The sequence below is a fragment of the Musa acuminata genome, chromosome BXJ1-8 (genome assembly GCF_036884655.1).
Source record: "Musa acuminata AAA Group cultivar baxijiao chromosome BXJ1-8, Cavendish_Baxijiao_AAA, whole genome shotgun sequence".
Classification (NCBI taxonomy): domain Eukaryota; kingdom Viridiplantae; phylum Streptophyta; class Magnoliopsida; order Zingiberales; family Musaceae; genus Musa; species Musa acuminata.
The window spans coordinates 47,376,133-47,389,531 of record NC_088334.1 but is presented as its reverse complement, the minus strand read 5'-3'; the positions used below and the strand labels follow the sequence as shown (position 1 = coordinate 47,389,531).

Here is a 13,399-nt window from a genome sequence, read left to right as displayed (position 1 = left end):
CGTTTTTGATGCCACAAACAAAAATCAACAAGAAGCTGGTCCGAAGAAACATAGAGATGCTCATAAGTAAAGGATACATTGTAGATTTCCGGTGGAGCAAGTCTTTGGCTTGTCACAGCAGAACCATTAAGATACGCATGCTTCCGATTACCAGCGCAGCAATCGGAAACGTTATCGATTCACAAATGCTATGATCCGCATCTGTCTCCATAATGATCTTAAGCCACTTGGTTACCACCGAAGCGCCTAACCTTAATGGGCAAGCCCTTGGGGAAGCCGAGGAAAGGAAAGGAGACGGGGAAGTCACGCTCGGCCAGCTCCCAGTCGTACTTGAGGACAAGGTGGTGGAGGAAGACGGCCATCTCTAGCTTTGCAAGCTCTGCTCCAGGGCAGAGTCGCGGGCCGCCGCTGAACGACATCACGTTGCTGTTCTTCGTCACGGTCGCAAGGATAGCCTGCATTCGAGATAAATACACAAGCCCTGAACGCTGGTTGGAAATCAAGCTATCTGGTGCATTGCCACGACAAACTATGTTCCTGCTGTGTGTGCATACGCATATACATCTATCGAATTGCTGACCTTCCATCTCCATGGGTTGTAACACTGTGGTTCATCGTAGATCGACGGATCCAGATGTGCTGCTGAGATTATAGGAACCACTTCCCACCCACATGGAATATCGTAACCTGCATCGTTGCCAAGTGAAAAGTGACATCTTTGATGAGCTTCTCTTGCGCAACTTGGTCTCATTTACTGTGATAGCAATAACAGTAATTATTTGCATCTTACCTTTGTACTGGACATCTTTGATGGCTTTCCGGTGCAGGAAGTGGACGATGTTGCCTAGCCTTAGCGTCTCATTGATGACCTGAGGGAGACGTGTTTTTCCCTTTGTTACTTTGTTACCGGCTTGGAGTAGTGGCACAAAAGAGAACTTACAGCATGCGTGAACTCCATCTTCTTGTAGTCATCCCAGGTCAGTGCGGTCTCCCCTCGTTCCTTCTTCAGCCTCGCGATCTCAGCGTGCTCCTCCTGAGAAGCTTGTCGTTGTTACTGGAGCAGAAAACAGATGAAACATATACGCTATTATAGAAGAAGAGTCTCGCTGGGCTCACCCGCAGTTGTCGAACCGCTTTAGGACAGGCCTGCAGGAAATAGATGGCAAGAGAGATGGCACCGGAGGATGTTTCGTGGCCGGCGAAGAGCATGCTGAGTATCAGGTCAAGGATCTGTTCTCTGGTGAGAGTTGGATGCGTCGACACCGATGCCAGGAGGTCATCCTCTTCAAGCCCCTCACATTTCTCGCGGATCTTAGTGATCCTTTCGTCCAGCTTCTGCCCCATGATCGTGAGGATAATGGCCCTTGACTATCGAGAAGAAAAGAGAGGGTCAAACCACGATTCAGAAACCACACACAAGCACAAGCCCTGCATCGATGGATGCTGAGGACATCGAGGGACCAAATGTACAGCTCGCTTGTGTTTTACATTTAGAAAGAAGAAATGTGCTTGTAATATGAAAAGCCTCTGTTAAATGAGATGAAATTTCTCTTGCTTCGGACAAGGCCACCTTTTGTTTTTGAAAGAAAGAAACCAGTCATTGATATCAAAAGAACCTAACAAGGGAGAGTGGGATGAGCTGCGGGAAGAGAACGGTAGAACGGTTCCACCAACAGAAGCTAACACATGAGCTTTCCGGTTTTCACTCCTACACGAATGCAAAACGGGGACCTACAGATGGCCAAAGCATAGTTTGAGAGCCATATAGCTAATGACTCGACCACCAAAGAGAGGCATGCTTTACCAAAGATGCCTCCTTCAGGCATTTGCTTGCTCGACCTCCCTTTTCTTTCCTACTATAAAAACCTCCCGCGACTACTCCATGTATAGGGACGGCCGTACTGTCTGGTTCTATAAACACCAAGACGAGAGAGGCAACCTTGGAAGGCCAGTAGAAAATGTACATAGAGGCGAAACGAAGAAATAAAATGTAAGCAGACCTGCAAGGCTTTTCTGTAGGCGGTGCCCGGTAAGTTGAGAGGGATGGATGCCATTCCCTTCATGAAGGTGTGATACTCTCTCCTCAGCTGCTCCGTCTCCGGCATGCTCTCGTCCATGCTCATCAGATGCTTCACCATCAGGCCGAAGGCAAACTGCAGGCGCCGCCCCCGCATCGGTGTCAAATGCAGCCAGAACCAAAACGAAAACCCGCTCGACTCTGTCTAAACAAATTAAATCTGGATCCAAACCTTCTTCGCCGCCTCTTGGGCGGAGAAGGTGGCGTTCTCCGTCCACGAGTCGAGAATCTTCACGGCCTGACGCTCGATGTCTCCCAGGAAGTATGTCCGGAGCTTCACGTTGCTCATGAAGTTGACGGCGATGGATCTCAACTCCCGGTGGATGTCCCCCACCAGCGCCAGCATCGACCACCTTCCCATGATCTCGGCAATGCTGGTGGGGCAGCTGTTCTCGAACAGCCGTCCCTCGCTCTGCAGGATGAGCCGATTGAAGTCCGGGTCGGTCGACACGATCGTCGGCTTCCCCAGCAAGTTCATCCTAAAGATCTTCCCGTACCTGCAACCAAGAATACCAAAGTGGCAATCCATAAATAACCGAGTATGGTGGCCATGGCTTGTATCGAATCGGTAGAATCACGTAACAAACTTGGCCACGCTTCGGTCCATGAAGTCTCCCAAGGAGGCGGAGGAATGAGGCTGCATGAAAGCAATGGTCTGGCCGATGAGAGGCAGACCCATCTTGCCCGGTGGCAGTGTATACGCCTTGCCGTCTCCATTCCCGTTGCTCCTAAAGGCGAAGAAGATTATGACGGCTATTACGGCCGTGGAGATCAGGAGGAGGAGCTCGAGTGCCATTCTCTCTTCCCTCTTCTCTCTCTCTCTCTCTCTCTCTCTCTCTCTCTCTCTCTCTCCCTTCTCCCCTCCTCTATGCCGCAGACGGCCGCCTCGGTCGATGCAGGATATAACCTCCTCTGTTTTTTTTATACCACGTAAAAGGTGATGAGAACACATTTCCGCTCGGACCAACTTTATTTATTTATTATTTATTATTTTTTACCGCGTGAACAACGCGCGGATTATCCTATTTCATGTTACGCCTTCTACAGTGTGCAGATGATCATATTCGCTTGTTTTTACTCTTAATACTATATTATTATTATTATTATTGATAGGGGTAAAAAACTGATTTGACATAGCACCCCAGATTTGACGTAATGCACCCCCACGTCGGACACCCTACGCGGCACACTGCTCCAGAACGATCATTAACAACGACACGACGCGCACCCACACCCACCATACCCAAACAACCTCCTCGGCTGACCCCTCATGGCCGGCCGAGGCAGGGGAAGGCGCTGACTGACACCTCCCATACCCTGCGGCAACTCGGCCTTCCACGCAACGATCACGACGACAGACGCCATCAGAGGTAAGACCCTGCCTCGGCAGGATGGCACATCAGGTAACATCAAACCTACTTATAAATACCCCCTGGCTCCCAACAGGAGGGGGGGGGACAATCTCACTAAAAAACTCCTCTCCGCTTCACTGACTTGATCGTCGGAGGGGTCGGGCCGAGCAACCGACCCAACCTGTGTGCAGGTACTCGACCGCCGCTGAATCCGCTTGGCGTCGCCGAACTTTCCGGCCGGATCCCCCGCGGCAGCCACCACAACATCCCAAGGGGAGCCACGTCTGATCCCAACCATTTGGAGCCCTAAACCAGCCGCGTCGACCCCGAGGTCACGGCTGAAAAAGTTACTTACCGTAACAATTATTATTACTTGCCCAAAAAGAGAACAAGTAGTCAGTTACCAAAAACGAACCCAATTAATTACTGTAGTCGGACATTTTTGCGATCTAAAATATTCAGGTTGGAGGTCGAAGCTGATTAAAACATTTTCTTTTTCCGACGCTTAGGAGTGACCTGATAAAAATCGGTGGCTCACACGTGACAAATACAAAGTTGTCGCCAGGACAAACGAAATTTTCTCAACTCTGTTTTTAGCTCCGTGAATTGTATACCGTAAACAAAATTATGAACGATCGATCGGACGGGATTTGGCGAGCCCTTCAGAAGGATAATTTAGGCGCAATGATGCAACGACGGATTACCATTTGGACATACATGCTTATGCCAATTAACAACACATAATTGCAACACAAACCGTATCCATCGAAGAAAGAGCATGAGTTTAGCATCGGCACCATCCCGGGGGAGTAGAACAGATCACGAAAGAGTATGCATGCTCGGATCTCAATGCTGGTCATTCGTTCTGGGCCGCAGCGTGTTGGCCCATATGGAGATGCCGATGGCCACTCCAGTCGAACAAAACCCATATACTGGCGAGAAATCACATCGATTCAAGGGTAAGCGAAGGACTTGGTGTTGAATCTCCAACGAAAATGTCGACCCATCTCATGTTTTCTATCTAATAAATATAAATTTACTAATAGTTTTGATCGTTCATAGGCGAGCGAGTAACCTCACGAGGAACGAGAGCAAAGGTCAGATTGGTTTACGCGCGTACACATGAAGTAAACAGGAAGGATCCATTCTCGTATCCTTTGTGTTTGTGTTTGCACAGCAGCAGCCCAGCCACATGGACGGTGGCCTGCTTGTCGGCCCACATTTAAGAATTGACATGGCAATCAATGAGCTGCCTTGCCGAAACCATGTGATCCATCCGTCGCTTTTTTATTTTCGGCAGCATCAGGTCGTTGCAGTGTGTGCGCGGGTGCGCGGAAACCGATGTTGCAGGCTTGCACATGGAAACTTACGTACGTGCGCGTGAGGTGGGTCCGTGCCTGCTGCGTGCCCCAGCGATGGCCCAGCTCGTCACATGGTGTTCCATGTGTCCTCCAAGGAGGACTTGATACCAGGTATCTCGTCCTCCTTCCGTGTTGGGGAGGCGGCACCGTGCGAAACGCGAAGCACGTCTGGGAGTCACGTGTGACCCGATTAGCGAGCCATTGCATCGTGAACCGAGAACGTGGCAGCAGATGATGTGCGTGCTCCAAGACAAGAAGATTCTGTCTTCCGTCGGTGCATTTTATTTAATCGGTAACCTTTTTATTACTGTCATTATTTGCTTTGGATCTGCGCATTCGCGGTAGATAATACGCACGACAATGCAACAGCGAGTAGTCACAAATGTGTCGGACCCATAGACTTAGCTCCGGAATATGCTATCTTAATGTGATGGCCCCGATATGTTCGTCGACGGCGAGCAGCTATCAGGTACAACCGGCCACGTGGACTGGAATCCTTCTGTCTCGATGGGAGTGGCCGGTGGTTGGTAGGGGAGGGGGAAGGTTGTCCCATTAAGTGTTTTTTGTCGGTTGCCATCACCAAATCTCGACCGTGCAGGAAGCGCGGGTAGGTAGGATGAACGTCCACGATCGTCCACGTTTTATGTACCAAGACTATTCATTCATCGAATTCCAAACCTGGTGGCACGGTTTCCAAAGCCTACTCTACCTACTTCCGACTCGTGGGTGGATGGATGGATGGACCGCATGCACATACATATACACACAATGACATCACCTTTATGGGATCATCGATGATGAACACATGGTATGTCTTGGTTGACCTTGTATTTGCTTAATTATCATGTATGTAGTTAGATCTTATTGCCTCCTATTATTGGACTGTTTCTACAGTGCCAAACGAATGACCTGAACTGAACTCAATTTCGAATGTGGGTGCCGATATATTTAACTCCATGCATCAGTCGACGCATGAAGATGGAGACAATGGAATCCTCTCGCATGGCCCGCTTGACGCTGAGAGAGGATTGCGACGCTGGTTGATACCCATGGATTTGTTCCGAGGAATGGAATCCTCGTGGTCTCTCACCTTGGCCATCTTGCATCCCGACCATTCATGGTACCTACCCCCCCTCTCTCTCTCTCTCGTGGCCTCTTGTGTATTATTGAGACAGGCAGCGGACGGGTCCATCGATGTCCTTTAGTCCACCATCTTTCTGAATCCTTGACTGGTTGATGCACAAAACCAATGTGGTTTTAACTGCATTCACATCCTCCCATCTTTATTTCTGAGTCCTACTGCTTGTTTTTTCCTTCTAACTGGACGTCCTACCCTCTCTCTCTCTCTCTGTCTCTCGTGGCCTCTTGTGTATTATTGGGACAGCCAGCGGGCGGGTCCATCGACGTCCTTTAACCCACCATGTTTATGAGTCCTGATGATCTGTCGATGCACAAAGCCAATGTGGTTCTAACCGCACGTCCTACAATATTTTGGTTTTCGTGTGCTGGATATCCATCCCTTTTTATATCATCACCATGCAAAATCTCACGTCGACTAGGACTGGGTTATCATGTACTATAAGAAAGCAGGCTTGTTGTCATCTCTCCGCTGTGCTGATGTTCGCACTTACGATAAGATAAAAATGGCTTGCCCTTTCTTGAGTGCTTGCATTGTAATGTCGCATCACGCGATACCTTGAGCCACCAGAACGTCACATCTATTATACATGCCTCTATTGCTGCTCTCTTTGTAATTTAATTTACATCAGACGCCCACATTATCACAGTGACCCAAAAAATAAAAATTAAAAGTTATGCCCTGCTTTAAAGGATTGCTCGACCGGGCCTCATTTCGTTTTGGGCTCTGAACACAACACTGGGCCTCTAAAGATTGCCCTGCTCAGATTCTGCTACACACTGCCCTTTGGACTAATCTAACCCGTGCATAACATCAAGCATCTAAGATTAAGATCCCGAGTAACTAAAGAAAGGGCTTCGCTTCATCGGATCACGTTTCCATGCGACCAGAAGCCGTCGGTGCAAAGCCATATCCACTGAAAGTTAACGAGTGATTTCTACTGGACGGCAATTGGGCATTGAGCTTCGCATCTTATGTTGTGACCACGTAGTCCTAATGACTGACTAAAAGAGTCATAATGTCCGAATATTTGTACCGTCCTCTCGATTAGCAAGCACGCCCACATAACAGGGATGAGTCGACATAATCTGCTATCTCACCCAAAAATCAGTGGAAGCCGTCGTCTCTCCGATCTACTCTGTGGTTCGGTCGCCGGAAAAGATTGCTCGATTAACTCCTCAGAGAATGCTTTTAATATTGATACGACTGTGACGTGTCATGAAACCATAACGTTTGGGTGTCACACTTGTGAAGGGGTTCAATTTAGTTAGTCACGTCAGACAGTAATAACAGATCGGTCGATTCGTGGTCTTCGATTTCTGTCTTTCTTGGTTGGTGCTGTAACACTTCATTTGGGTGTCACACGTCGATTGATCGAAGCTGATCTAATTTGCTCTATTTGCAAAGTATTTCGGGCATTATATGAAGAGAGAGAGGATAGTGTAACATTTCATTTAGTTTCACTGAAGAATGATTATGATTGACTTATATGGACCTGATAAATTTATTAAAATAATTTTAATTTAAATATAATTTTAATTTAAATATTTTGATTCGTAGTTTAGATCAGTTTAAATATTTTCAATTTAAATAATTTAATTTAAATATAATTTAAACACCTTGAATATAGTTTTACCTGGTTGTACGACGGGGATCAGTATGTGCCGACAGGGACGGGATCATATGGGCTTAAAGTTGTCTCCGGCGTCCAAGAAACAGTCAGGCATCGGCGCACACACGCACCAGCAGTAGCCAAGAATGAACCTCTTCTTCTTCGCCGTCCTCCTCCCTCTTCTCGCCTTTCCTGTGATGCTTTACTGCATCTATTGTCCCTCCAAGCAGTCCAAGGCGAAACCCAAGTCCGGGTCCGGCACCTCCCTCTCGGAGCTTCTCAGGAACAGCCACCGGATCCTGGACTGGACCACGGAGCTCCTGGCCGCCACCCCCATCCACACCGTCACCACATTCATGGGCATCGTCACCGCCAATCCTTCCAACGTCGAGCACATCCTCAAGACCCGCTTCGACAATTATCCCAAGGGTCTACGCTCCACCACCATACTCGCCGACTTCCTCGGCCGCGGCATCTTCAACTCCGACGGCGACCACTGGCGCATTCAACGGAAGACCGCCAGCCTCGAGTTCAACACCAAGACCATCCGCACCTTCATCCTCAGCAATGTCCGCCTCGCCGTCGCCGGCCGCCTCCTCCGTCGACTCTCCCGCGCCGCCGCCGCTCGCGAGGTACTCGACCTCCAGGAGCTCCTTGACCGCCTCGCCTTCGACAACGTCTGCAAGGTAGCCTTCGACGTGGACCCCGCCAGCCTCATCGGTGACGAAGATGACGAAGTCCGCGAATTCGCCCACGCCTTCGAGGACGCCATCAACCTCGTGGTGGAGCGATACAGACACCCGTTCTTCTTGTCCTGGAAGCTGAAGCGACTCCTCGGCATCGGCTCGGAGGGGATCCTCAAGAAGAACATCGCCGCCGTCCATCGGTTCGCCATGCGGGTGGTCCGATCGAGGAAGGAGGCCGGCGCGGCGGCTCTGGGCGACGACCTCCTGTCCCGGTTCATCGCGGAGGCGGACTACTCGGACGAGTTCCTCCGAGACATCGTCATCAGCTTCGTCTTGGCCGGGCGCGACACCACGTCGGCGACGCTGACCTGGTTCTTCTGGCTCATCTCGACCCGACCGGCGGTGCAGGAGCGGATCATGGGCGAGATCCGACGGGTCCGCTCGGGGCGCCCGAACCCAGAGGAGGGGGGAGCGTTCACGCTAGATGAACTGAGGGAGATGGACTATCTGCAGGCGGCGCTGTCGGAAACTCTGCGGCTGTACCCGCCGGTGCCCTTGCAGGTGCGGGAGTGCGCGGCGGACGACGAATGGCCAGACGGCACGCGGGTGGCCAAGGGGAGGACGGTGATGTACAGCTCGTACGCGATGGGGCGGATGGAGGCGATATGGGGAGCAGACTGGGGGGAGTTCAGGCCGGAGCGGTGGCTACACAAGGACGTGGAGTTCCGACCGATGAATCCGTTTCGGTTCCCGGTGTTCCACGCGGGGCCGAGGATGTGCTTGGGGAAGGACATGGCCTACATCCAGATGAAGGCGGTGGCGGCGAGCGTGATGGAGAAGTTCGAGATCGAGGTGGTAGATAAGGAGAGAGAGAGGCAGCTGGAATACATCATGATCTTGAGGTTGAAGGGGGGACTGCCGGTGCGGGTGAGGGAGAGGAACGGTTGAGTTGGGGTGTGGTTAGTTCGTGGAGGGATGAGCTCGACCAGTTTCTCCCACCATCTTTCTATCTTTTGTAATGCAATGTTCATATCAATCGGAGTTGAGCTATGCAGCTGCGAAAGACGTGGTTTTCTGGTGCAGCAGCCGCAGGGCAAGCGAGCCGGCGGCAGGGAACATCATCGATTGCAAACATGCAGTCGCGCTTTGTTACTGTTCTAAACTAATTAGAGAGAAACGCGATTATGCAATTACGGGACTACAAAAAAAACTTTAAAGTTCAGAACTACTGCAAAAAATGAATTGTCGTGGGATCAATCGTCTGCTCAAATTCAAACAAAACTGCACTGCCTTTGCAGATTCTGTGAATCGAAAGGGTGTTCGCTTGGTTATATGCTAAATGGTGCAACTAATCGCCACAAATTTCCAGCAAGTTAAAAAGTTAAGATCAGTTCATATTAAAAAAGAATCTCAACATTATTTTTCACAGGCATAAAAGTCTACATTTAATACTTAGTTCGGATAAAAAAGGTTATATATGTCCACGAAGTCATGATTTTTTCCTTATATATATATGTATATATAATAAACTAATTTCTTGTTTTCTCTTTTAAGAGTTAAAATCCAAAAGTGAATTGACACCGCGTCTTGCTTTGCGCTCCGAGGATTAGATTAAAGGGACACACTTATCGATGAAACTTTTCCTAACGTTGTGATCTAGGAAATCATATCCTCTTAGACACACAACATGTCCATCTCCATTTGATATATCTTCTTCTATTTAATATTTGATGATTATCTCAGCGTCGTCGGCATGTGACTTAAATTACTCAGCACGTGATGCTCATTAAATTTACACTGCTAATATGTAGTTTTACTATTATATATAGAAAATAATTCTTCAGCAGCGAAGAGAAGAAATGGTGGGACTCAGAATTACTCCAATGTTGACACCTTAAAATTTTCCAGATCTGATGCAGCGTCGCTTCCTGTGGATCTGAGTGGGGTTAGCGCTCCATCAGATATCTGCAGATCCGAGCGGTCGGGCAAATCGCGTCCGTCGACTCTACCATCCTCCAAAAAGCAGCAGCGAGTAGGTTTGCGTGTCAGAGGAACAGTTTCACGTGGGGGGAGAGTTCAGCTCGGCACACTCAACACTGCAGTATTCGTTCTACATTTTCTTCTTCGTTTTTTACTCCGCCGCTTGATCAGTACCGCGCCGCTTGGCTGATTATAACACCAGCATTACATCCGTCTGCGCTGCCAAAGGGACCAGATAGGGAGGGTAGCACTAGTGAGAGCCAGGGAGAGAAGAAGCCATGGCTCCTGTGATCATTCTCTTCTTCCTGTTCCCCACCCTCCTAGTCCTCCTGGCCGCCGCCCTTGGCCTAAGGAACAGCGAGAGCCGGAAGACCAAGGGCCTCAACCTCCCACCTGGGAGCATGGGATGGCCTCTTCTTGGCGAGACCATCGCTTTTCGGAGGCAACATCCTTGCAACTCCCTGGGGGAGTACATGGAAGATCGCATCAACAAGTAATCATCGAGTAGTATCTAGCCAACGGTGTACTACTCTCCTGATATACCATCACCACGAGTTGGATCGTGCAAAGTAATTGATTAATGCCCTCACTCCTATTTGATCCATCGCTTCTGCTTCTTTTTTTCTGGTGTGATCCCCAGATATGGGAGGATATACAAGTCCAACCTGTTCGGCGCGCCCACCATCGTGTCGGCCGACGCCGAGCTCAACCGGTTCGTGCTGATGAATGACGACAGGCTGTTCGTGCCAAGCTTCCCCAAGAGCGTGGCGGATATCCTCGGCAAGACGTCGATGCTTGTGCTCACGGGGGAGATGCACCGCTACATGAAGTCGCTCGCCGTCAACTTCATGGGCATCGCGAGGCTCCGAGCCAACTTCCTCGTCGACTCCGAGCTGTACGTCATGCAGAACCTCGAGTCCTGGCCCGAGAACACGCCTTTCCCGGCCAAAGAGGAGGCTTGCAAGGTTAACACGAAAAACTACTCCTGTGGTTGGACCATTTCCATCCGTCGCTTCCGTCGTGCATGTGTTTTTGTTCTGATTCCTTTTTCGATTTTGATCGTGATTCATTGCTGGTGCGGCGGCCATTCATACAGATTACCTTCAACCTTATGGTGAAGAACATACTGAGCATGAACCCCGGTGAGGAGGAGACGGAGCGGCTTCGGAAGCTGTACATGTCATTCATGAAGGGGGTGATCGCACTTCCTCTCAACATCCCCGGAACGGCTTACAGAAAGGCTGTTAAGGTCACACATACCCACTCTCTGTTCCTCTGTTACCCAGATCTGCTTCACGTCTTTACTCTAGAAATATGGAGATGGAGAGCCACTAGTCCTCCAGTCTCCGTGGGGTTTGAACAATACGTTTTCTCTTTGGTGCGATGTAGTCGCGAGCCACAATCTTGAAGGTGATCGAGAGATTGATGGAAGAAAGGCTTCATAAGAAGAAAGAGGGAACAGACAGTATCGGTGAAGCGGATCTTCTCGGGTTCATTCTGGAGCAATCGAACCTTGATGCCGAGCAATTCGGTGACCTCTTGCTGGGATTGCTCTTTGGCGGCCACGAGACCTCTTCCACGGCCATCACGTTGGTTCTCTATTTCCTCCATGACTGTCCAAAAGCAGTCGAGCAGCTCAGGGTATGCCTTATCTTGTCTCGAGTAGCCGGCTGGCCTTCTTGTTAGTAGATAGTACACCACTGCTAGTGTTAGTTCTCAATGTGGAAGCGAACCGTTGTTTCAGGAAGAGCACCTTGAGATAGTTAGAGCCAAGAAACAAAGGGGAGGACCTCCGGCCCTGACCTGGGAGGATTACAAGCACATGGAGTTTACCCAATGCGTGAGTTCCTCAGCCATGCATCCATTTCTTGATAGATTGATAGATAGATAGATAGATAGATGTCTTCTCCTGCTGTCGCTTGTACACGTCTACCGTCTTCTGATGCCATCACATAACTCGTTGAAGGTCATAAGCGAGACGCTGCGGCTTGGCAACATCATCAAATTCGTTCACAGGAAGGCCAACACTAACGTCCAGTTCAAAGGTAGAAATTAGCTAAGTAGCTTTTCCTATCTCGTCTGTAGAAGTAGGTTGATCGGAGAAGTAGATTCGCTTGGTGCATGACACTTGCTTCCGCCAAAGTCTCAACTTGCTGGACTCTTCAGGGTATGACATCCCTCGTGGATGGAGCATCATTCCCATATTTGCCGCTGCACATTTGGATCCTGACGTCTACGAGAACCCCCAGAAGTTTGATCCTTGGAGGTGGCAGGTCCGTTTCCAGATTCTTTCTACACAAGCAATCCCTTTCTCTTTCCCAAGAACATCACTCTGTTTCCTTGGAAATTGAAATGAAACATGAGCTTGTATGCTGCTGCCTTTCAACTTCGCACTAACTAGCTGTATCCATAAAGGAACGTTTACGGTAGCCAAAAATGAGATCTAACTCGGTTGTTGTTGAGATTTCAGACAATCTCCAGTAGCACTGCGAGGATCGACAATTACATGCCATTTGGGCAAGGCCTGCGCAACTGCGCAGGGTTGGAGCTCGCCAAGATGGAGATCGCTGTCTTCCTTCATCACCTCGTCCTCAATTACGACTGGGAGATAGCGGAGCCCGATGAGCCTCTTGCCTACGCCTTTCCTGAATTCGCCAAAGGCCTTCCTATCAAGGCCCGCAAGGTCTCATTCATCGTTTGACTTCGGACCACAAGTGGAATGATCCAAGATGGGTGGCTCTGGGTTCCTTGGAACATGCAACCTTTCGTTTTTCCTGTTTTGTTCTCATAAATATCTTGTTCTTGCTTTCCACCGTAGTAGGATGCATGGTTGTCTTTGCAATGAATGACCAATTTCCCCGGCTTCCACTTCTCTTGATTCGCACGTAGTCGCAGCTTCCATACGTGGCCTCGCCATGAACGGAACTCAGAATCAATGACAGGAATATGAGATACTAACAAAGCTTCTTCCTCCTTGGACGAACACTCACAGCCGCAAGGGCACGATTAACTCCCTTGGTTTTGCATGCTCACAAGAAGCCTATCTATGGGGTCCATCATTCGCCTATCCCCCGCCTTCTGGCGAACATATACGGAGGAAGAAATGTAATTCACTAACGAGAAATCCATCGAAAAGTTTAGAACCCAACCAATGTGACATGCTTGTCATCGAAGGAGAGACGAGATTTCCAAC

General features: G+C 49.4%; 3 protein-coding genes across 3 annotated transcripts; 2 read left to right on the top strand and 1 right to left on the bottom strand.

Annotated features, from left to right (window-relative positions):
- Positions 1–36: 36 nt before the first annotated feature.
- Positions 37–2,970, bottom strand: LOC135588326 (cholesterol 22-hydroxylase CYP90B27-like). The gene is made up of 8 exons (XM_065080403.1): positions 2,665–2,970; positions 2,250–2,574; positions 2,001–2,153; positions 1,117–1,368; positions 941–1,033; positions 791–869; positions 581–687; positions 37–455 (listed from the first exon to the last, which is right to left on the bottom strand). Exons 1-8 carry the CDS (start codon positions 2,871–2,873, stop codon positions 219–221), a joined length of 1,455 nt encoding a protein of 484 aa, XP_064936475.1. The 5' UTR covers positions 2,874–2,970; the 3' UTR covers positions 37–218.
- A 4,638-nt stretch (positions 2,971–7,608) lies between these two features.
- LOC135588325 (cytochrome P450 CYP94D108-like) lies at positions 7,609–9,289 on the top strand. Its single transcript, XM_065080402.1, has one exon. The coding sequence runs from the start codon at positions 7,687–7,689 to the stop codon at positions 9,172–9,174; it is 1,488 nt and encodes a 495-aa protein (XP_064936474.1). The 5' UTR covers positions 7,609–7,686; the 3' UTR covers positions 9,175–9,289.
- Positions 9,290–10,389: 1,100 nt separating this feature from the next.
- LOC103996195 (cholesterol 16,22-dihydroxylase CYP90G4) lies at positions 10,390–13,078 on the top strand. The gene is made up of 8 exons (XM_009417055.3): positions 10,390–10,699; positions 10,847–11,171; positions 11,303–11,455; positions 11,596–11,847; positions 11,951–12,046; positions 12,173–12,251; positions 12,373–12,479; positions 12,677–13,078. Exons 1-8 carry the CDS (start codon positions 10,485–10,487, stop codon positions 12,905–12,907), a joined length of 1,458 nt encoding a protein of 485 aa, XP_009415330.2. The 5' UTR covers positions 10,390–10,484; the 3' UTR covers positions 12,908–13,078.
- The last annotated feature ends 321 nt before the right edge of the window (positions 13,079–13,399 follow it).

Coding starts and splice junctions, on each gene's coding strand:
- LOC135588326 (XM_065080403.1), bottom strand. CDS start 2,873: ATGGCACTCGAGCTCCTCCTCCTGATCTCCACGGCCGTAATAGCCGTC. Junction 2,154..2,249: donor CCCAAGAGGCGGCGAAGAAG/GTTTGGATCCAG, acceptor CGGCGCCTGCAG/TTTGCCTTCGGCCTGATGGT. Junction 1,369..2,000: donor CCTACAGAAAAGCCTTGCAG/GTCTGCTTACAT, acceptor TCTTCTCGATAG/TCAAGGGCCATTATCCTCAC.
- LOC135588325 (XM_065080402.1), top strand. CDS start 7,687: ATGAACCTCTTCTTCTTCGCCGTCCTCCTCCCTCTTCTCGCCTTTCCT.
- LOC103996195 (XM_009417055.3), top strand. CDS start 10,485: ATGGCTCCTGTGATCATTCTCTTCTTCCTGTTCCCCACCCTCCTAGTC. Junction 11,172..11,302: donor CCAAAGAGGAGGCTTGCAAG/GTTAACACGAAA, acceptor CCATTCATACAG/ATTACCTTCAACCTTATGGT. Junction 12,480..12,676: donor TTGATCCTTGGAGGTGGCAG/GTCCGTTTCCAG, acceptor TTGAGATTTCAG/ACAATCTCCAGTAGCACTGC.